Source organism: Scyliorhinus canicula, chromosome 2 (genome assembly GCF_902713615.1).
Source record: "Scyliorhinus canicula chromosome 2, sScyCan1.1, whole genome shotgun sequence".
Classification (NCBI taxonomy): Eukaryota; Metazoa; Chordata; class Chondrichthyes; order Carcharhiniformes; family Scyliorhinidae; genus Scyliorhinus; species Scyliorhinus canicula.
Window position 1 is genome coordinate 15,184,289 of NC_052147.1, and position 23,931 is coordinate 15,208,219.

Here is a 23,931-nt window from a genome sequence, read left to right on the forward strand (position 1 = left end):
TTTAACAGCAATGTAAAATTATTTCGAATCAAACAGGCCATTCGGTTTTAACAATGGGTGCAACACTTTCATGCAGTCTGTACATTTATTTCAGCTGAACAGCTACAAAGCCTAATATTCAGTGAGCTGACAGCTACCAGACTGTCAGAAGAAGCGATGTTAGCATCCTTTGGGTGAAGGGGGGATGGAATTAGCCAGACTTGCTGTCCAGTTAGACCCACTGCCCTGCTCTTCATCCATATCTCTACAGTGCCTTCTTTTTGAGCCATGATGTGGAGATGCCGGCGTTGGACTTTGGACTGGGGTGAGCACAGTAAGAAGTCTTACACCAGGTTAAAGTCCAACAGGTTTGTCTCAAACACGAGCTTTCGGAGCACTGCTCCTTCCTCAGGTGAATGTTGGCTTTTTTGCATCTTTGTAGAAACTTAATGTCAGTGTCTCTATGCGCGATCTTCCTGGAGATCCTCTCCACTTTGAACCGGCAGTTTGCGGTGTCGATGTAGCCATCTCCACGATGCCGGCGTTGGACTGGGGTGAGCACAGTAAGAAGTCTTACAACACCAGGTTAAAGTCCAACAGGTCTGTTACAAACACGAGCTTTCGGAGCACTGCTCCATTCACCTGAGGAAGGAGCTGCGCTCCGAAAGCTCGTGTTTGAAACAAACCTGTTGGCCTTTAACCTGGTGTTGTAAGACTTTTTACAGTTCTTTATGAGCGGTATTCCATTGGCTATTGAATCTGCGCGCCCTGAGGGGCAGTGCCCCATCATGATGGCGAGACAGCTCTCTTCAAGGTAGGGTGGTGAGAGGGAGAGGCCAGGGAGGGGGGGTAGTGGCAGCCGCCTGGCTGTGCTGCCGGCCTGGCTGCAGGAAGCTGCAATGTAGCAATGTAGCGGAGGGGGCGGGGCTGGCGCGGCGCAGGCGCAGACGGGGTTGGACAGTGCGCTGCGGCGGAGGGGCAGTGAGAGGAGGGGAATTGGGGCAAGGCCCAGGAGCCGGGGCCTGCAGCCGCGGGTCACCAGCCAGCACTCTGGGTGCGCTCTCCCTCGTAAGTCTGCCCTGACCTTCTGTGTTGTTAAGACATTGGCCTTTTAATCCACTCAGTCGGAAGGAGCACTCGTTATTTTGTATATCTGTATCATTGTTTTCATTGGAAACCATGTTTCCAATGGAATTCGCCCTGTGGAGATGTCAGCTTCCTCCCCTCACCCACACTGTTCAACTGGACTGGAACTCGGTACCTTACTCCTGCCTCTTGGGGGGGGGGGGTTGTAGCACCCTGTCAGAGTGGGGTGGGGGGGGGGTGTAGCACCCTGTCAGAGTGGGTGGGGGGGGGGTGTAGCACCCTGTCAGAGTGGGTGGGGGGGGGGGGGGTAGCACCCTGTCAGAGTGGGTGGGGGGGGGGGGGTGTAGCACCCTGTCAGAGTGGGTGGGGGGGGGTGTAGCACCCTGTCAGAGTGGGGGGGGGTGTAGCACCCTGTCAGAGTGGGGGGGGGGGTGTAGCACCCTGTCAGAGTGGGGGGGGGGGGTGTAGCACCCTGTCAGAGTGGGGGGGGGGTGTAGCACCCTGTCAGAGTGGGGGGGGGGGTGTAGCACCCTGTCAGAGTGGGGGGGGGGTGTAGCACCCTGTCAGAGTGGGGGGGGGGGGTGTAGCACCCTGTCAGAGTGGGGGGGGGGGTGTAGCACCCTGTCAGAGTGGGGGGGGGGGTGTAGCACCCTGTCAGAGTGGGGGGGGGGTGTAGCACCCTGTCAGAGTGGGGGGGGGTGTAGCACCCTGTCAGAGTGGGGGGGGGGTTAGCACCCTGTCAGAGTGGGGGGGGGGTAGCAGACCCTGTCAGAGTGGGTGGGGTGGGGTAGCACCCTGTCATGAGGGGAGTGGGGAGGGAGGGGGTGGTAGCACCCTGTGCAGAGTGGAGTGGGGGGGTGTGGGTAGGCACCCTGTCAGAGTGAGTGGGGGGTAGCAACCCTGTCAGAGTGCGGGGGGGGGGGGTGGGTAGCACCCTGTCAGAGTGGGGGGGGGGGGGGTAGCACACCTGTCAGATGTGGGGGGGGTACCGCACCTCTGTCAGCGTGGGGTGGTAAAACCCGGTCAGTAGCTGGGGGGGTGTAGACACCCTTGTCAGCAGTTGGGGTGGGGGGTAGCACCCTGTCAGAGTGGGGTGGTATCACCCTGTCAGAGTGGGGGGGGAGGGTAGCACTCTGCAGAGGGGGGGGTGGGAGAGACCCGTCAGAAGTGGGGCGGGGGGGGCGTGGAGAGCACCCTGTCAGAGTGGTGGGGGGTAGCACCCTGTCAGAGTGGAGTGGGGGGGGTAGCACCCTGTCAGAGTTGGGGGGGGGGGGTGGAGAGCACCTGTCAGAGTGGGGGTGGGGGAGCACCCTGTAAGAGTGGGTGGCGGGGTGCACCCTGTCAGAGTGCGGGCGGGGGAAGAGCACCCTGTCAGAGTGGGGGGGGGGGGGGGGGGGGTGTAGCACCCTGTCAGAGTGGAGTGGGGGGGGTTAGCACCTGTCAGAGTGGAGTGGGGGGGTAGCACCCTGTCAGAGTGGAGTGGTGGGGGGGGGTAGCACCTGTCAGAGTGGAGTGGGGGGGGGGGGGGGTAGCACCCTGTCAGAGTGGAGTGGGGGGGTTAGCACCCTGTCAGAGTGGGGGGGGGGGTAGCACCCTGTCAGAGTGGGGGGGGGGGGGGGGGGGTGGTAGCACCGTCAGAGTGGGGGGGGGGTAGCACTCTGTCAGAGTGGGGGGGTAACACCTGTCAGAGTGGGGGGGGTTTTGTAGCACCCTGTCAGAGTGGGGGGGGGGGTGTAGCACCCTGTCAGAGTGGGGTGGTATCACCCTGTCAGAGTGGGGGGGGAGGGTAGCACCCTGTCAGAGTGGGGGGGTGTGGAGAGCACCCTGTCAGAGTGGGGGGGGGGGGGGGCGTGGAGAGCACCCCTGTCAGAGTGGGGTGGGGTTAGCACCCTGTCAGAGTGGATTGGGGGGGGGTAGCACCCTGTCAGAGTTGGGGGGGGGTGGAGAGCACCCTGTCAGAGTGGGGGTGGGGGGAGCACCCTGTAAGAGTGGGGGGGGGGTTTGTAGCACCCTGTCAGAGTGGGGGGGGGGGGTGTAGCACCCTGTCAGTGGGGGGGGGGGGGTGTTAGCACCCTGTCAGAGTGGAGTGGAGTGGGGGGGGGTGTAGCACCCTGTCAGAGTGGGGGGGGTTTGTAGCACCCGTCAGAGTGGGGCGGGGGGGGTGGCACCCCTGTCAGAGTGGGGGGGGGGTGGTGTAGCACCGTGTCAGAGTGGGGTGGGGGTGTAGCACCCTGTCAGTGTGGGGGGGGTAGCACCCTGTCAGAGTGGGGGGGGGGGGTAGCACCCTGTCAGAGTGGGGTGGGGGGTGTAGCACCCTGTCAGAGTGGGGGGGGGTAGCACCCTGTCAGAGTGGGGGGGGGGGGGGTAGCACCATGTCAGAGTGGGGGGGGGGGTGTGTGGCACCCTGTCAGAGTGGGGGGGGGGTGTGTGGCACCCTGTCAGCGTGGGGGGGGGGGGGGTGTGGCACCCTGTCAGAGTGGGGGGGGTGTGGCACCCCTGTCAGAGTGGGGGTGTGGGTGTGGCACCCTGTCAGAGTGGGGGGGGGGGGTAGCATCCTGTCAGAGTGGGGGGGGGGTAGCACCCTGTCAGAGTGGGGGGGGGGGGTGTTGCACCCTGTCAGAGTGGGGGGGGGTGTAGCACCTGTCAGAGTGGGGGGGGGGGGTGTAGCACCCTGTCAGAGTGGGGGGGGGTAGCACCCTGTCAGTGGGGGGGGGGGGGGGGGTTGTAGCACCCTGTCAGAGTGGGGGGGGGGGTGTAGCACCCTGTCAGAGTGGGGGGGGGTGTAGCACCCTGTCAGATTGGGGGGGGGGGTGTAGCACCCTGTCAGAGTGGGGGGGGGGGGTGTAGCACCCTGTCAGAGTGGGGGGGGGGGGGATAAGCACCCTGTCAGAGTGGGGGGGGGGTGGGGTTAGCACCCCGTCAGAGTGGAGTGGGGGGGGGGTAGCACCCTGTCAGAGTGGGGGGGGGGGTGGCACCCTGTCAGAGTGGGGGGGGGGGGGGTAGCACCCTGACAGTGGGTGGGGGGGGGTAGCACTCTGTCAGAGTGGGGGGGTGTAGCACCCTGTCAGAGTGGGGGGGTAACACCCTGTCAGAGTGGGGGGGGGGGTAGCACCCTGTCAGAGTGGGGGGTGTGTGGAGAGCACCCTGTCAGAGTGGGGGGGGGCGTGGAGAGCACCCTGTCAGAGTGGGGGGGGGGGGGTAGCACCCTGTCAGAGTGGAGTGGGGGGGGGGGGTAGCACCCTGTCAGAGTGGGGGGTGGGGGGTGGAGAGCACCCTGTCAGAGTGGGGGTGGGGGGGAGCACCCTGTCAGAGTGGGTGGCGGGGTGCACCCTGTCAGGGTGCGGGCGGGGGAAGAGCACCCTGTCAGAGTGGGGGGGGGGTGTAGCACCCTGTCAGAGGGGGGGGGGGGATAAGCACCCTGTCAGAGTGGGGGGGTGGGGTTAGCACCCATCAGAGTGGAGTGGGGGGGGTAGCACCCTGTCAGAGTGGGGGGGGTGGCACCCTGTCAGAGTGGGGGGGTAGCACCCTGTCAGAGTGGAGTGGGGGGTAGCACCCTGTCAGAGTGGGGGGGGGGGGTGGCACCCTGTCAGAGTGGGGGGGGGGGTAGCACCCTGTCAGAGTGGAGTGGGGGAGTAGCACCCTGTCAGAGTGGAGTGGGGGGGGGTAGCACCCTGTCAGAGTGGAGTGGGGGGGGTTAGCACCCTGTCAGAGTGGAGTGGGGGGGTTAGCACCCTGTCAGAGTGGGGGGGTTAGCACCCTGTCAGAGTGGGGGGGGGGGTAGCACCCTGTCAGAGTGGAGTGGGGGGGTTAGCACCCTGTCAGAGTGGAGTGGGGGGGGTAGCACCCTGTCAGAGTGGAGTGGGGGGGGGGGGGTAGCACCCTGTCAGAGTGGAGTGGGGGGGGTAGCACCCTGTCAGAGTGGAGTGGGGGGGTTAGCACCCTGTCAGAGTGGGGGGGGGGTAGCACCCTGTCAGAGTGGGGGGGGGGGGTAGCACCCTGTCAGAGTGGGGGGGGTAGCACTCTGTCAGAGTGGGGGGGTAACACCCTGTCAGAGTGGGGGGGTGTAGCACCCTGTCAGAGTGGGGGGGGGGGTGTAGCACCCTGTCAGAGTGGGGTGGTAACACCCTGTCAGAGTGGGGGGGGGGTAGCACCCTGTCAGAGTGGGGGGGGGTGTGGAGAGCACCCTGTCAGAGTGGGGGGGGGGGCGTGGAGAGCACCCTGTCAGAGTGGGGGGGTAGCACCCTGTCAGAGTGGAGTGGGGGGGGAGCACCCTGTAAGAGTGGGTGGCGGGGTGCACCCTGTCAGAGTGCGGGCGGGGGAAGAGCACCCTGTCAGAGTGGGGGGGGGGTAGCACCCTGTGAGAGTGGGGGGGGGGGGACGAGCACCCTGTCAGAGTGGGAGGGGGTAGCACCCTGTCAGAGTTTGGGGGGGGGGGGGGGTGGTAGCACCCTGTCAGAGTGGGCTTCAGGAGGACAGGAGATCTACCAGGAAGCTGAGCTTTAGATGGAGAAGCTAGGTTTGCCCTCCCTGTGGGAGCAGATTTAAGAACGAGTACATGAGAGTTTATGGGTGCTGAGAGATTTTTGTAAAGTGAGGAGAAACGTTTGCCACTGGCAGGTGGGGCAGTAACCAGTGATTTGCCATAATTGGCAAGAGGAGTGGGGTGGAACTTGATTTTTGTTTAACGGGTGAGATGTCATGACAGGGCGTACTCTTCCTTAGAAAGGGCGAAGGAAGCAGATTTGTGAGGATCTTGCACAAAGGGGAAAGGGGGCAAGAGCAGGGTCCTGGGGATAATGGAAGAAGGCTTTGAAAGGGCCAGCCCAGACACACTGGATCAAATAGCCTCTTGTTGAAACGTTAGGATTCTATAACGGCGGCATTCTTGTGTTTGTTTATAGGGTGTAGTGCAGTGCTAAGCAACCTAGGCCAGTAAGTTTGAAATCGGGCTTATGCACTGACCATGACCCTGTGGATCAGATTAAATGTACTTAATACATTTTGAATATTTCATAATGATTTATAGAAAATGCTTAATGATTTAAATATTAATACTTCCATCAACTTCAAATGGTTAAAAACAAAGTAAGTATTAATGCTTTGAACACCGCGAGCGTGCGACTCTCACAGTCAACGTTGCAAACAATCAGCGCGCATCTCAGCTCACTCGCCCTCGCTTTACATTCGTATCACTCCCAGTCATACCGGCTAAAACCTAAACAAAATCTGGCAACCCTGTACGTGGTAGGCCACACTCAGAACCCAGGTGGGCTGCATGTGGCCCCGGGGAGATTGCTCACCACTGGTATATTGTCTCATACAAGGGCAGAATTTATTGTCCATCCCGAATTGCCCATGAGAAAATGGCGGTGAGCTGCCACCTTGAACCACTGAAGTTGAAGTGGTGTAGGTGCACCCGCAGTTATATTCTGGAGGGAGTTCCAGAATAGGCCCTGTGGCAGTGAAGGTGTTTTTGATGCCTAGGTTGATGTCGGGTGGTCCATCCAATTTTATTCTTCAACTTTCCTTGTCGCAGTCTGATACAATGACTTGTAGGGCATTTCAAAGTCAACTACATGACTTTGCATCAGAAATCACACTTAGGCCAGACCAGGTAAAAATGGCAGATTTCCTTCCAAGAAGAAAATCAAGTGAACCGGATGGATCTTTACAACAATTGATGATAGTATCATGGTCACTCAATTGATGATCATTGTTACTGAGATTAGCTTTATATTACAGATTAATTAATTTAACTTAAATTCCCGATGCTGCTGTGGTGGGATTTGAACATGTGTCTCTGGAACATTAGTTGATTTGGATGAAAATGTCGAACAGGAAAAGACCAGTTTGTGCATGTGGCCTTTTCTGTGCAGTTATGTCAGGGCAAGTAACTCCTAATGCCCTTCCTTGGGTTCCATGCCTTCCCTTGGAACAGGTGAAAAATCAAATCAGGAAGCATTAAGATTCTGAGCTTTTAAAGCCATTTGCCTTTCTTGTTCCCACTAACCTTCTCCCTCTCTATCCCTCCGATTAAAGGCGACATAAGTGGGACCCCGGTTCCTCAGTTCCTCTGATCTCTGTAACCTCACAAATTCTCAACTAGTCAAGTGTTCCCCTTGACGCCAATGTCAGCTAGTAGTTTGATCTTGAGTGAGTTGGAAGGCATCGTAATAGAGCCCTGATGCATATTCTCTCTCAGGTTGCAGCACAGTGACCCTAAGATGATCTCCCATTCCCCTGCTGCCCCATGAGCGCTTTGACGTGAATTGCAGTTCACTCGCTTGCTCTTTAAAAATAATTAATGTAGGAAATGCAACAGCCACACACACAGCAAGATCCCACAAACAGCCCCGGATATTAACCAGATCATCTGTTTTGGTGTTGCTGGCTGAGATATAAGTATTGTCCAAGGAACGCACCTACTCCTCTTCAAATAGTGCCACGGAATCTTTTGCATCCACCTGCGACTTCACGCAGATTTGGTTTAATATCTAGATGAGAGATGGCACTGCAGCACTTGTTCAGTAACGCACTGGGAACGTCAGCCTGGATTGCGGGAAAGTGCCACTGCAATGAAAAGGAGTGGGGCTGATATATTGGATATCACAGTGGCTTCACAGCGGCAGGGTCCCAGGTTCGATTACCCGCTGGGTCACTGTCTGTGTGGAGTCTGCACGTTCTCCCCGTGTCTGTGTGGGTTTCCTCCGGGTGCTCCGGTTTCCTCCCGCAGTCCAGAGATGTGCAGGGGTAGGTGGATTGGCCATGCTAAATTGTCCTTAGTATCCAAAAAGGTAAGGTGGAGTTACGGGGATAGGGTAGAAGTGTGGGGATAGGGTGGAGGTGTGGGTTTAGGTAGGGTGCTCTTTCCAAGGGCCGGTGCAGACTTGATGGGCCGAATGGATAAATTGCCTTTAGTGACCAAAAAGTTTAGGAGGGGTTATTGGGTTACGGGGATAGGGTGGAAGTGAGGGCTTAAGTGGGTCGGTGCAGACTTGATGGGCCGAATGGCCTCCTTCTGCACTGTATATTCTATGTTCTATGTAAATCAGATGTCATGGTTAGCTATAGATAAGATAGAAGGTTTAATGAAGAAAGCCTGGTTGGAAAAATCCTTTAATCCCTAAGATTAATTAAATCAAAATATATTAACCATGAGAGCGAGGAAAAAGCTGACTAGCTGTGAACTGATCAGATAAAACACACCATTCTCACATTTTGCAAGTTGTTTGAAGACTGCTAGCGAGTGCAAGGCCAAATAGCAGAAAATGCGTTATGGAATGAAAACTGGGCTGACATCCCAGTTCCGTTTCGATGGTAACGGCTAGTCAGCCCATAGTGGTAATTTCGTGTGGGAAATGTGTTTCGCTCAGAACATCATGGAAAGTTACAGCAAATTGTTTATCTCTTAAATTTGACAAACAGACACTTTGGGCGAATTAAGTGAATTACAAATTAGTTAAAGCCAATCACAGCTGTAAAGAGGGTGAAACTTTAAGGTCCTTAAAAGATCAGTTGTCAGGGTGAGAAAACACTTTTCTATTCCGGAATCATTCTTAACTAATCTCTTGCTTGCTTTGCAAATCGCCATTTTTTTCTTTTGTTTCGTTTTGTACTGTGCATCTTGATTTGAAGAAATTATCACGAACTATAATTGTATTTTAAATTCAATTCAACTATCTGTATTTGCGAAAGACAATCAATCTGACTAGCTTGCTGCAGAGCTAGTCGGAACTTCCTAAATTTTGTACCTGAAATTGACTTACCAGTAGACACTACAAGCTGATAAAAATAAAGTTTCAAATAACTTTACCAATATGGCAGTCTGGAGTCTCTGTCATTTGGGAACTAGGAAGGCGTGACGCATATCCAGGCACACACATCCATCAATTGGCATAGTCGGCGGGAGGAGGGAGAAGTTGGACCGAGGACCGTGCCGTAGACGAGATGCCAAATCGTTAACTGAGGCCCGAAGGCAGAATCGCAGATTGGAAGACCAGAAGACCTCGATCCGAAGTCTGGGGTAGAGTACCGCACTATGCTACACCTGACCTGTGACCAGAGTGAGTGCGAGATGCTGACATTAGGTGTCCGAAAAGGGAAGAGTTCCTATTCCCTGACTCTCTCTACTTTCACTTTGAGCGGTAACACCTCAATTTAGTTACGTTTTGTTTAAGAGATTTTTCTATTTCAGCGAGGCATGCCTTGAAGATCAGTAAAGAGTGCTAATGTGAAGAAGCCTCGCCAAAGAAAACATCTTCTTGTATAATTGAGGTAAGAGTGCCTTTGAAAAGACTGTCTGAGTCCCAAAAGATGTGGTTTGAGATGGTACAGAACAGGCAGTGTGTTAATCTGATGTGGTGGGATAACTTTTTTGAAATGGAAAACATTGTACTAGGGATGTGCGGAAAGTGTTGGGGGGGGGGGGTTTGCTGAGACTTGTTATGTAGCTCCTCTTACCGAGCTGGCAGGGAACGATGGGGCGAATGGCTTCCTTGTACAAGGGTGGCACAGTGGTTAGCACTGATGCCTCACAGCACCAGTGACCCGGGTTCAATTCAGGCCTTGGGTGACTGTCTGCGTGGAGTTAGCACGTTCTCCCTGTGTCTGCGTGGTGGGTTTCCTCCAGGCATTCTGGTTTCCTCCCACAGTCCAAAGATGTGCAATTTAGGTAGATTGACCATGATCAATGTGCAGGGTTACAGGAATAGGGTAGGGGATTAGGTCCAGATAGAGGGCTCTTTCAGGGACTCAATGGGCCAAATGTCATCCTCCTGCACTGTAAGGATTCAGTGGTTCTGTGTGTAAATTTGCTGCAACCTATATATTTACTACCTTGAGACGTTTTAATAAATTAAAGATGCTTTATTGGGACATGTTGTCTGCACACAATATAAGAATCCACAGATTTTCCAGCCATTTCTTTGTAGAGAACATCAACTTATGGAACGGAGAAGCTAAAATTCTAGGAGCCTACCAGAAAACAAACAACTGTTACAATCCAGTTCGGGACTAGCAGCTTTATGTTCAAAGTAGACAAAGTTTGAAAGCCCCATTGCCTGTTCTTTTATGGCTCCATCTCTTTTCGTTGTTAGCCCCTTAAGTAATTTATAGCCCCAACCTTTTAAGTGTTATATAGACTCCAAGCAGATTTATCCCATTTTGGACAGTTAAACTTGAATCATCCAAGAACTAAACATTGCCTCTAAAATATGGGTGGCACGGGCAGCACAGTGCTTAGCACTGCTGCCTCGCAATGCCAGGGACCTAGGTGCAATTCTGGCCTCTGATGTCTATCTGTGCGGAGTCTGGACCCTCTTCCCCGAGTCTGCATGGGTTTCTTCCGGGTGCTCCGGTTTCCTCCCACAGTCCAAAGATGTGCAGGTTAGGTGGCTTGGCCTGTGATCAATGCACATGGTGTGGGGATGGGCTTGGGTGGGGTGCTCTTTCAGAGGATCGGTGCATACCCAATGGGCCGAGTCGCCATCTCCTGCACTCTAGCGATTCTATCGACATGAACCATGAAGCAAATGTTGTCACGCAACTAACAACATCTTACCGATGAGAGTTATAAAACTGGCCTGTGAGGAGGTGCAGCATGTGTACCGGATTGTAACAGTTGTGCAGGAAGCTGTAAACCATTAAGCCACCTCTGACACCTCCTTAGTGGAATGAAGTTACCGTCTACGATACCTTTCCCAACAAGTCATTATGTTCGTCTGTGCTCGTTGGCGATTTAGTCGTGCCTTTCAAGCAAGGGGCACCTCGATCGTATACTTCCCGTCATCCCACACTTAGAGCAAGAGGGGATTGGAAGGGTGTGTCCCAAGTGATTTATTTCACCTCTCTTCCCTAACTCAAAATTGCTGAGGTTAATTAAAATGCTCAACCCACCACCGCCATCCCCTTGGTTGAGATCAACTAAACTTGCCGCAGAGCTCAGTGATTGCAAACCATGACCCATGAGAGGAACCGTCATGCCTTTCAAAGTTTAACAATAAAGCAACTTGTGTGCTTCTCTTTCCAGAAATCCGAGGCTGAATCTATGTTGTCAGATGATCTAGAATCCAAACCCGAGGTAAATTGCAACGCCGTTTTAATTTATTGATTCAAGGTTCCAGTTCATATTTCAGGGTTGTTCAGTTAAAATCCATTAATCCTCACAATCTCAGGATGTCCCAAACGCTCAACAAGTCAATGAAATACTTTTGAATTGCAGACACTGTTGTAAAGCAGCAATAGGTTTGTGCACAAGCAAGCTCCCACAAAGAGCCTGGAGAGGACGCCAGATAATCTGTTCTACTGATGTCGATTGGTTAGGACACTAGGGTGGGGGGAAATTCCCCTGCTCTACACGGAATAATGCAAGAGCATCTTTTATATCCACGCAAAGGGACAATTCAATGCCTCTTCCAAAGGATGATACCTCTGACAGTGCAGCACTCCCTCAGTAGTGCACTAGAGTGCCAGCCCTAGATTGTGTGTGCAAATCATTGGAGTGGGACTTAAATCCATAATCTTCTGACTCTGAAGTGAAAGCGCTGTCTACTGAGACATATTCAAACACAGATATTCAGATATTGAAACACAAGAACCCCACAATTGGTGAATCATTATTTGGCAGATTTGGCCTTAAATGATATCAAACATTATCGCGACCACTGTCCTCCGCTGATTCCTCCTAATGCTCTCGGATTATTCTGGAATTTTGATTAATACCTCTGGGATGTGGTTTGGGGTGTTTTTGCTACATCAAAGGCGTTATATAAATGCAAGTTTATTTTGTAGTTGTTGGAGGAGGGCCAGGAGTAACCACTTCTTCAAATTCCTTTCGGCTACCCGCTCCATGGTGAACTCCACTATCAAGAGCTCATGGATATTTTTGTAAGCTTCACACCATGTGTCTGCTGCTAGCTGCCCTTCCTGAAATGAAAATGAAAAACGCTTATTGTCACGAGTAGACTTCAATGAAGTTACTGTGAAAAGCCCCTAGTCGCCACATTCCGGCGCCTGTTCGGGGAGGCTGTTACGGGAATCGAACCGTGCTGCTGGCCTGGTTGGTCTGCTTTCAAAGCCAGCGATTTAGCCCAGTGTGCTAAACAGCCCCTTGCCCGATCCTCAACATCTCACTGACAACCTCAGGACTGACCTTTCCAGAGCATTTACTTATTTAATTATTTTTTTAAATTTAGAGCACCCAATTTATTTCCAATTAAGGGGCAATTTAGCGTCGTCAATTCACCTACTCTGCACATCTTTGGGTTGTGGGGGTGACACTCGCACAGACAAGGGGAGAATGAGAAAACTTCACACGGACTGTGACCCGGGGCCAGGATCGAACCCGGGTCCTCGGCGCCGTGAGGCAGTAGTGCTAACCATTGCACCACCATGCCGCAATGCCAGAGTTACAGTTGACATCTTTGTAACTTCTTGTTGTCCGCAACCTCCCTGCAGTGTTTGTTATTGTTGAATTGTACAGCACAGAAGAAGGCCATTCAGCCCAACCTGCCTCTGTTGGCTCTTTGTAATGAAACCACCCATCCATGGGCAGCACGGTAGCATAGTGGTTAGCACAATGGCTTCACAGCGCCAGGGTCCCAGGTTTGATTCCCGGCTTGGGTCACTGTCTGTGTGGAGTCTGCACGTTCTCCCCGTGTCTGTGTGGGTTTCCCCCGGGTGCTCCGGTTTCCTCCCACAGCCCAAAGATGTGCAGGGGTAGGTGGATTGGCCATGCTAAATTGTCCTTAGTATCCAAAAAGGTAAAGTGGAGTTACAGGGATAGGGTAGAAGTGTGGGGATAGGGTGGAGGTGTGGGCTTAGGTAGGGTGCTCTTTCCAAGAGCCGATGCAGAGCTCATGGGCCGAATGGCTCCTTCTGCACTGTAAATTCTGTGATCCTCTTCCAGTCCAATCTGGAGAGTAGCACTTGAATTCGTAACTTTCTGACTCTGAAGACACGATGCTGGTACTATCACGTAATGAGACCTAAACCAACCTGGAGAGTAAAGGAGACGTGGCTTCAGATATTTTAATGACAGCAGCATCCGTGATTTAATGTAACCTTTTGAATTGTTTTCTCAGTCTCGGCTTAGTTTTATTTTTTAATATGTCACTGGTTATCGGTGACATTGCCGTGTGCTTAGATCTAGCAGCTCATGTCCTGACCTGTTTTATTTGCAGTTGCTGGTACAGTTTGTCCAGAATACCTTCATACCCTTGGGCAAAGGGTTCGAGGAGCCAGAACAGGGCGCTGCCCGACGTCTGCCTCCAAGCAAAGCCAGTGAGAGCACGCTAGAAAATCAAGCCCCTGTCTCGGGTAAGTGGAGCGAAATCCTCTCTCAGAAGTGGGAATGAGAGAGTCTCTATTAAGAAGCAGGGTGTATTAAGGGCAGCACAGTGGCGCAGTGGGTTAGCCCTGCTGCCTCACGGCGCCGAGGTCCCAGGTTCGATCCCGGCTCTGGGTCACTGTCCGTGTGGAGTTTGCACATTTTCCCCGTGTTTGCATGGGTTTCGCCCCCACAACCCAAAAATGTGCAAGCTAGGCGGATTGGCCACACTAAATTTGCCCCTTAATTGGAAAAAATGAATTGGGTACTCTAAATTTAAAAAAAAGGAAGCAGGCTATATTTATATCATTTTTACAAGTTGCGCTTATTGCAATGATACCGGCAGTGATGGGCAATGGGCCGGTGTTTGACTTTGACCCCCTGGCCCACTCTTGGCTTTGAGGCAACGCTTCCGACATTTCCGAACCAACAATGTGGCAAAAGCGTCTTAGTCCACATGGCCTCCCGCGGCCCCTCCAATCGGAAAGATCAGTTTGTGAGAAAGGAAAGGGGAGAAGTACAGAGGAGACAGACAGACAAGTTAGAGATGAGGGAGCAAGGGAAGAAAGTGAGAGCACGCAGGAGACTGGAGGAGTTGGTTGTGTCGTACACAGATAGAAAGCAATACAAAGTAGATTGGAAGTTGGGTGTTTCATCTCCGTTCAACCCCATTCAAAATCTGCTCCATTAAACTCTTGTGGTCAAAATGGCCAATGGCCTGAATTTTAGGCCCGACATACACTTAAGGCTAAGAGTTGGGCACTTTTACATTAAAGCCTCAGTCAGCACCACAGGCAGGTCTGATGGGAATTCGATCAGTCGAGTTCGAATATACTGGACAGAGACTCACATGTCTGGGCCTGCACTGTAAACAAGACATCGGACGCTAATCGGTCCCATTCAAATGGATCAATTGCTGTGGATTGCCCGAGATGAAGCCAGACTTTCTGGCACCTAGATTTCCCACCATTATCGTTTATGGAGTAAGGTTAGGCACGGACAATCCTTCTGAAGATAGACCCCTGGGAGGGAGGTTCCTGGTGTGCTGCAGAGTTGCAATCGCCAACTCCATTGGGTGTTTGCCCCCCTCGGCCCCGAGACCTCATTGGCCTGAAGGCCAGGAAACATCTGGACGGGCCTAAAGATGGGGATAAGAAGAATAGGACACCCAGGGACGCTCCCCAGCGAAGACTCGACCCAGAGGCAGCGGAGAAGACTAAAAGGTGGACCAGAGGACAGACGGAAGCAGCGTACGAGACCCACCTTCGCAGACAAAGGCCTGAGACTCAAGAGGATTGGACTCACAGCTCGATCCAGTTCATGAGCACGGGCAGTATGAAGAATCTTAGGCACGTTATAGTTGGGATAATTTGGGGGGGTTTACTGTTTTAGCGTTTGAAAATAAACTTGGGTTAAATTGTGAACTTCTGTCTGTCCTTTGTTCATCTCACAATTGAGGGCACTTGGGTAAAACGTTTGAATAATAAAGCAATAAGAGTCCGAATTCATTTGAGACAACAGTGGCGTCCCTGGGTGGGAAGCTTTAAGACTATGTCCTTCAGGAGTTTGCCTTGCTGGTCTACTAGATAGATGCTGCACCCTGGCTTTCTGTTCCCTTTCCCCACCTTAGATATCGACAGATATTTTTGGGGCCTGTTTTTCTGCCTCCCTGGATCCTTCCCCCTTTTGCTTTGGCACAAATGGCCCCTTGGGGTTGCTTACTGTCGGGGCCTGGCACACTCCTTAGCTCACGTTTTCCGCTAAGAAGGTGGGGGCTCAGGTAGACTTTACTGCCCAGCACACTATATGGTTTTGACTAACCATCCCATCTTTAATCCGGCTGACCAACAATGATTGTATGGGGGTGTGCTCCGTGAGAATGGTCAGTGGGTTCAGGTTAAAGGTATCGCTGAAATGTAGCGCCCAGAAAACAGCTAAATGGCGCTTCTCGCACGCTGAGAAACTCGTTCGACTGGGGTTAGGAGCCGGGTGGCACAGGCCACCGGTCTGAGTCTCCCGTGGCGCTCTTTTAAAAAAAAATCTCTTTCCACCTGAACATTCCAGGTTAAAAAAAAACACAAATTAGCAATCAATCCGTAAACAGTGCAACCAAAGACAATAACGCCAACCCAACCCCACCCCCCACCCCCCTCCCCCCCCCCCCCCCCCCCCCCCTCTCCTAATGTTCAATGGCAAAGAATTCTGGGAAGTGCATAATAAACAGTCCCATGAGTTGTGAAACCCTTCCTTCATCCCCTTCAGCTCAGACTTCACCTTCCTGAGAGTGAAAGAAATTTAAGTAGCCCCCCACACCCCTCCGGGCAATCAGCGAGGCGAAGGCGAACTACCTCCTGAAAATGGCTTCCTGGGGCCCTGGTTCCAAGTTCACGAGCACTACCCCCAAGGTGACCCTGAAAAACCTCCCTCCAACAAACCCATCACATTCTATGTACAATCCTAACCGGGGGTCTCTCACCCCCCCCCCGCCCCTTTTTTTCCATCCTCCATCCTCGTAACTCCAGGCTCTGCCCACTGAGCTTGGTCTGCCCTGTCCTGTTGTTACCATCAAGCCCCCCCCCCTCCCAGAATCCCCCCATCCACTTCCTCTCAAAAACACCTCACCCAGTATTGGTCCCCTCCCCCAACTTTTGTCCTGTGGCGCTCTTGCAGAAGTACGGCTACACGTGCGCTGTCCGTGGCCACTACCTCCAGCGCAAAGGGGATGGCTGGGTTGGGTACTTGCACTGCTGGGGTCTGCGCTCGGGCCTGTCTTTGCTCTGAGACAGCGGTAGTGCCTGGTCCATTCCATTTTTCTTTAGGAGGTCTGAAAGGGGAACGGCTTTGGTGGCGAAAGCGTTGATGTGGTTTTGGCAGTACCCCACCAAGCCTAGAAAAGAGCACAACGAGCTCATGCCTTTGGCAGGGGAAGACATGTTACAGATTCAATCTGTTTCCTCGCTTCCCCTCTGTCACTACTGTCCCCAAGTACAATACCTGTAATCTCAATCTGGCCTTTCTTGGGGATAATCTTTAGGCCGAACATAGTGAGGAGGTTCAGCAGATCTTCCAACGATTTAAGATGTTTCCCGCTGGTGGCCTACTGGTATTGTCACTGGACGAGTAATCCAGACACCCAGGGTAATGCTCTGGGGTAGCGTGTTCAAATCCCTCCACGGCAGATGGTGAAATTTGAATTAAATGAAAACTCTGGAATTAAAAGTCTAATGATGATAATAAAACCATTGTCGATTGTCGGAAAAACTCATCTGGTGTCGCTAATGTCCTTCAGGGAAGGAAATCTGCCGTCCTTACCTGGTATGGCCTACACGTGACTCCAGATCTACAACGATGTGGTTGACTCAGTTCGAGAGCAATTAGGGAAGGACAACAAATGCTGGCCCTGCCTGCAACGCCCACATCCCATTAAAAAATAAAGGGGGGGGGGATTCCGATCTGGAGAAGAAGATCGTCTACTTACTGAACCAAACATTTGGGTTTTCAAAACCCGTCAGACCCTTTGTGAGTTTCTGGTGAAATGTGGAGGCTGAGTTATGGAAGTCCTTAGCCAGGCACGTCCAAGTATATAGTTGCTCCTGAAAGGTAAAGGCAGACTTCTACTGGCATTGCTGGTCTAGGGAAATCGACTACAAGCCATTGCTGATGTCCAACACCGTGAAGTACTTGGCGTGTGGGGCTTGCCTCATCGTAGCTTTGGGGCTGGTCGCTACTGTGGGGCAGTGAATCGGGGTGGTTAGATTCAGTTCCTGGTAATCGATCGTCAGCCTCCGCGACCCATCCGATTTTCTTGCCGGCCAAACTGGGGAATTATTGGTGGAGGCAAGGGGACGCAGGACTCCCTGTTGCAATAAACTGTTGATTACTTTGGCTACCTCCCCTCTGCTTACTTGGGGAAGCCATACTGTCTTTGGGGTTTTAGATCGGGGCCTTCTACAGTGACGTCCCCTGTCATCCGGCCACAGTCATGTTTGTGGCTTGCGAATGCCTGTGTGTGGCTTTGCGAGGATTCTCTGGGCCCCCGGGTCATCCATCATGTCGGTGGGTTTTATCCATAACTCCCTGATGGTGGAAATCCAGTCTATGTAGTGGCTACTTCTGCAGGGCCTCACTTGTCTGGGCCATCAACCATATGCAGCTGGGTTGAAAGAGAGATTACATTTCCACATTAAATCGGGACCCAGGATATGTTCTGCTTCGTGGTGGAGGTTGACTAAGATGGCTGGGTGATAGCACACCACATGCCCCAACCTGAATTCTAAAGGGTCCGTCTCGGACCCTTCCTGTCAATATCCTGTAAAACCACTGAAAGTGATCTTCTTGTGGGTGCATTTTTAACACACACTCTCTTCCCCACGGGTTTGTCACGGGTGTGTGGGTAGGGGTCCAGCTGTCACTGAATTCCCTCTCCAGAGTTTGCACAACTCCCTTGACAGTCCTAGTTGCAACTACGTAGTTTGTTCACCTCATGTTACAGACATCTGGTTTATGGCCCAATTTACTGAACCAGGCCAGATGTCTGTCCACCCACTTGAATACTGGCCGTCAGGTGGGGTGACTGCCCTCTTAATTCAGGTTCAGGCTGGATGTTGGAGAATACAAGGTTGGTGGCTTTGAATTCGGAACAACTAGATCACTTCTTATCGAATCCCCCAGGGACGCCACCGTGTGGATTCAGGACAAGCACTGATTTAAATTGTACCCGTGAAATTCGCAATCTGGAAAGTGATGTCACCAGAGTAGCATATAGAGGAGAGGAAGAATACTGTGTCAAGACCTCGCTAAAACAATGCAGGGTGGGGCGTCAACGTGCAACACCACACTCTGCATCAGGCCACACATCCCTGCTAGCATAGGTTTGATTGAACTAGTCGATAGACACAGGAGAAAGAAAGTGGTGATGAACTCCAGCAAGGAACTCAGGCAGACTCTGGGAGAGTACTTTGAAAAATGTGACACGGGTATGACACTTCTGCCAGAGAAATTGCAGCAAATTCGGACACAATTGGCCGCAGCGCGCACACAGGACCCCCCCATCAAAGTGGAGCAACAAACTGAGGAAATCAAAAGAAACATCAGTGAGATCAGAGTCACTACCTGGTGGGAGGACTTCTGGGATACACCTCTGGGTTCAACTCCTGTGGCACCAGACTATAATAAGCATTTTACTCATGGCTGTCTATTTAACCATCCTCACGACAAAGCTTACCGACTGGAAAAAGGAACTAAGGCGGTGCTTGGATGCAGGAACAGTGTACGGGCGCTGCGACCAAAGACTATATACAGCTTACATCTGAAAGCTTTTTAAAAAATAATTTATTTTCTTTGTACTATATGTCTTTCAACCGTTGTATTCGAACATAAGCAGCTTAATTTTGTATTTCGTTTATGCCTATGGAATGTATATATGTTGGGTTGGGGATTAGGATTCTGATACTTGCCCGTACTGGAACTGGGACTTAGAATTGTGTGATCCGGTGGGCTGACGCTCACTGGATCAATAATTGGTTCCATTCAAATGGATCGATTGTTGTGGATTGCTCAGATGAAGCCTGATTTTTTGGAACCTAGATTTCCCGCCATTACCATACATAGGATATGTTTACACGCAGACAACGTGTCTGAGGTTGGACCCTTGGAGGGGGGGTGGGGAGAAGTTCCTTGTGCCCTGCAGAGTTGCAATCGGCAACTCCATTGGGTGCACGGGGAGAATGTGCAAACTCCACACGGACAGTGACCCGGGGTCACTGAGGCACCGTGAGGCAGCAGTGCTAACCCACTGCGCCACCGTGCTGCCCTGTGGATTCTATTCTAAGAAGTATTTGAGGTGAATCATGTAGATGCATTCAAGGAAAGCTAGATAAACACATTTAAAAGAAAGGAATAGGAGGATATGTTGATGGGGTTAGATGAAAGGATCTGCAGTAGTTGTTGCACAAACATGTGCCATGGTATCTGTCCCTTTATGTAGCACTCTGTGTCTCCAATCACAATCAGCCCATTCTCACCCAGCTTCATTGCCAGGATGTGAAAGTCCAGTTCTGTCCTGTGTTAGTATAAAGGCCTGTTTGTTTCAATTAGTTGCTGTATAGTTTTCAAACTCACTTGCGTAATAAGATTGCAACAAATGCCTGCAGCTGGGCTGGAAGTGATTTCTGTTTCTGACAGGCTTTCATTAAACCCTCTCGCCTGGAGGTTTGGGGACACTTAAATAGGGAAACTTGCAATTAGCAAATTTTTATTGAAAGCAGAAAATATGATTTTAATATCCCACTCCTCCACCCCGTGATTTCCTCTGATTCCTAAAGACAGTAGTTCTTACTAGACTGTTCAGCTGTCTGCAATCTCAACCAGTTAGGCCTTAACAATGATCCTCATCAGGCTGTTTGACTGTTGTTTGCCTGATTCCCAAACGTGGACGTTGCACCGGGGTCGAGTTTGGGGGGGGGGGGGGGGGTCAGTCGACCCCGGGGCAGAGTCTCTTTAGGATGAGAGGGCCCATCGGCTCTCGAACAAATGTCACAGAAATCTACTATTTTGAAGAAGATGAAGGGAGTTCTCCCCGGCGTCCAGGCCACGGTTTATTCCTCGATCAACATCACACGCAAAACGCAGACTACCCAGTCGTTGTCATAGTGCTGTTTGCGGGAGCTTCCTGTGTGCAAACTGGCTGCTGCATTTCCAACACTTGAACAGTGACTGCAGTTCAATAAGTACTTCACTGCCTGCAGAGTGCTCTGAGGAAACCTGAGAAAGGTGGTGTATATATGAGCTTATCTTTGTCTTTTCCAGGTGACCCCTCTGCCTCTGACCCTGCGGTGCCGATTCGAGCTGAGGCACCTGATGCCAAGAGCACAGCTGCTCCCAGTGAAAACGCGGATGGGAGCGCCCCATGGTATCTCCGAGTGCAAGAGTTGGCGCATGACAGTCTCGTAGCTGCGACCAGGGCAGAACTGGTGAAGGATTCAAAAGGTTTTTTTTTTGTCACATATGCTGCTACTTAAACCTCCCCCACCCCACCCATTCCCAACGATGCAGTTATTGCATCCCGTACGAGCACTATGAATTTATTTTTTGTTTTTAGCTTCAGATTTTCGGGCTGTTATTATTTTGGCGTCGCTCGCGATACGGTTATTTTTAACACCCTGTTCTCTCTAGCACATCTTCTCCTGTTTCTGCTGTCACTTGGCTGATTTGCTCAAATCGCACCCCTACCCCGCTGCATCCCATCTCTCCTGGGGGATGCAGACTTGCTTAAGGTGTGGGCCGCACTCCAGTTTCTCCCTTGCAGGAAGAGTCGTTTGTGCCTAGGGGGCGATTCCACATTGGGGGTTACTGCTGCTGTGCCCGAATCGCTCATTGTCAATGGCAGGCCCCCTTTTTCTTTTTTTTATAGAAATAAATTTAGAGTACCCAATTTTTTTTCCAATTAAGGGGTAATTTTATATGGCCAATCCGCCTACCCTGCACATCTTTGGGTTGTGGGGGTGAGACCCACGCAGATATGGGGGAAATGTGCAAACTCCACACGGACAGTGACCCACGGCCGCATCAAACCAGGGTCCTTTTTCAACATTGAACCTTGGATTTGGTCTTTTCACCCTGCATCCCTCTCCCCAAAAGTTTATTTTTTAATGTTTCCTCTTAAGACGTAAAAGAGAAAGAAAAACCTTGCATTTCTGTCTCGGGACTTTCATCGCTCAGCGGAGCCCCCAGGTGCCTCTTATTATTGGCTGCCCCTCACAATCCAGTCTAGTGGCCACTGAGTCCCCACTGTTGCAATTTACCACCACCCTCCTGTTGCATTTGCAACAATCTGCCCGTCCGCTGGGTGTCCGTGTCCCAAGGCTGCGGTTCTGATCTGAGCTTTGGGTTCGCAGGAGGGTCCACAAACAACAGCAACGCATCCAGCTGTAAGGAGGACCTGACACCCGATCTACAGCACGCCCCTCCACCAAGTGAGAAGACCCTCAAGTGCTGTTACGATGGATGTAGCAGGACCTTTCTCTGGCACGCACACCTGAAGTATCACCTGAAAACACACAAGTGAGTTCAAAATCTTATTTCCTGGCCACACACCATGGCTTTGCATGCGGTTGGGAGCAGGGGTCAACATATATATATATATATATATATATATATATCCCTCCCCCCGGTGTGCTCCGTGCGTGGTTTTCTCGGGGACTGTTGTTTGAGTTCTACAGCTAAAGGATTTAAGCCAGAAAACGAGCTGTTTCCCGAAGCAGGGATTTGCATTCTCATTCTCGGTCTCCAATGCAGGATTTTACCACGTAGACGCGGGGGGAATGTGCAAACTCTACATGGACAGTGACCCGGGACCGGGTTCGAACCCTGGACCTCGGCAGCGTGAGGCAGCAGTGCTAACCACTGCATCACCGTGCCGCCCTCTTTGTCTACACTATCAAAACATTTTTTTAAAGCAGAAAACAGGCGCATGATGGTAGCTGAAGAAACCTGTATACCGCCACACACTTATACAGCAGAAGTTAAGGGACTGTATATAAATCTTTTTTTTTTAAAAGAGCCGCTTTATTGTGTCCCATCGGCAGTGTCTGCCCACGAAAAATTCCTCACCTTCCCCCCACAATAGAAATCATCAGATTTTTTTTTAAATTCCAAAGGGAGGGGGTAAAAAGGAGTCAACTATCCATTGACTTTCACGCTCTATGGTTCTGCTTTGAAGAGAATTGTTTCCACCTCTTTCTCTCTCTCTCTCTCTCCAACTTGTGTACAAGTATTTTTGTTGTCTCTCTCATGCTCACTGTTCCAGTTGCTCCAATAACAGGTTCCCACCCGCTCTCCTGCCCTTGCTGCTCTTCCAATCATAAGAATCTATGATAATGAGGGAACTGGGCGATTACGGTAGCGCAGTGATTAGCACTGTTGCTTCACAGCTCCAGGGTCCCAGGTTCGATTCCCGGCTTGGGTCTGTGCGGAGTCTGCACTTTCTCCCTGTGTCTGCGTGGGTTTCCTCCGGGTGTTCCGGTTTCTTCCCACAGTCCAAAGACGTGTTGTTAGGTGAATTGGACATTTGTGTACCTCAACAGGCGGCAGAGTATGGAGACTAGGGGCTTCTCACAGTAACTTCATTGCAGCGTTAATGGAAGCCTACTCATGACAATAAAGTAAGAAGTCTTAAAACACCAGGTTAAAGTCCAACATGTTTGTTTCAAACACTAGCTTTCAGAGCACTGCTCCTTCGTCAGGTGAATGGAGCAGCGCTCCAAAAGCTAGTGTTTGAAACAAACATGTTGGACTTTAACCTGGTGTTGTAAGACTTCTTACTGTGCTCACCCCAGTCCACATCATGACAATAAAGATTATTAAATTAAACTATGCTAATGAGGGAACTATGATCATGAGGGAACATGTGATTGGAGGAGCTGGAGCAGGGAGCATAGGAAAAGCAGAACCTGGAGAAGAATATGATCTCAAATCATGTCTCTCCCATGCGCTCTGCTTTTCCAATCAAACTCTGCATTATTTTCCTGCTCTCAAGGATTGTACCTGCAATTATTCACATCACTCTCTCTTACAGTCTTCATGTAGTTCTTTCCATCCACCAAGTAAATCCCATCTTTCCACACAGGAATGATCGCTCCTTCACCTGCCCAAAGGAGGGATGCGGGAAGAGCTTCTATGTGCTTCAGAGGTTAAAGGTCCACATGAGGACACACAACGGGGAGAAGCCCTACATCTGCCCTGAGGCCGACTGTGGAAAGAAGTTTACAACAGCCGGCAACCTAAAGAACCACATGCGAATTCATACTGGTAATTGGCATTAGCACGCCAACATGTTTTTAACGACACTGGCGGCACGGCGGCGCAGTGGTTAGCACTGCTGCCTCACGGCGCTGACTATCCGGGTTCGATCCCGGCCCCGGGTCACTGTCTCTGTGGGGTTTGCACATTCTCTCCCCGTGTCTGCGTGGGTCTCACCCCCACAACCCAAAGATGTGCAGGGTAGGTGGATTGGCCACGCTAAGTTGCCCCTTAATTGGAAAAATTTTAATGTAAAAAAAATTGTCATAAATACCCATCCGGTTCCCTTCCTTTAGGGAAAGAAATCTGTCGCCCTTACCCGGTCAGGCTGACATGTGACTCCAGACCCACAGCGATGTGGCTGGCCCTCTGAAATGGCCTGGCAAAGCCACTCAGTGCTAGGGCAATTAGGGATGGGCAACAAATGCTGTCCTTGCCAGCGACGCCCATATCCCATGAAATAATGCATTTTTAAAAGATCCCTTTCTGGACAAGTATAATTTGCTGCTGTGTTTTTCTGTTTGTTAGGGGAGAAACCATTTGTTTGTGAAACAGGAAGCTGCGGGCGCTGTTTTACAGAATACTCCAGTCTTCGTAAGCACATGGTCATACACTCAGGTATGGAGCTCGCGATTACTGTGAGATTAGCAAGGCGTTAACCGGGAAGAGGAACTGCTTTTGCCTCCGAGATTCAAGGCACTTGGGAAGAATGCCCTGTTACCGGGAAATAATTAGCATGATCT

The 23,931-nt window shown here is 51.5% G+C and overlaps 1 protein-coding gene across 12 annotated transcripts in view; it reads left to right on the forward strand.

The window, feature by feature from the left end:
* Positions 1–920: 920 nt before the first annotated feature.
* Positions 921–23,931, forward strand: part of znf410 (zinc finger protein 410) — a 78,966-nt gene continuing 55,955 nt past the window's right edge. For 11 of the 12 annotated variants that reach the window (XR_005457473.1, XR_005457470.1, XR_005457472.1 and 8 more), the window contains exons 1-8: positions 921–1,047; positions 9,260–9,339; positions 11,093–11,143; positions 13,245–13,380; positions 20,198–20,377; positions 21,286–21,451; positions 23,016–23,197; positions 23,717–23,806. Coding sequence is in view for 3 of the 12 variants with exons in the window: in XM_038773957.1 (XP_038629885.1) it covers positions 11,111–11,143; positions 13,245–13,380; positions 20,198–20,377; positions 21,286–21,451; positions 23,016–23,197; positions 23,717–23,806 (787 nt within the window). In the remaining 9 variants the exon portion in view is untranslated. The remainder of the gene's footprint in view (positions 1,048–9,259; positions 9,340–11,092; positions 11,144–13,244; positions 13,381–20,197; positions 20,378–21,285; positions 21,452–23,015; positions 23,198–23,716; positions 23,807–23,931) is intronic. The other variant, XM_038773998.1, reaches the window with a different exon arrangement.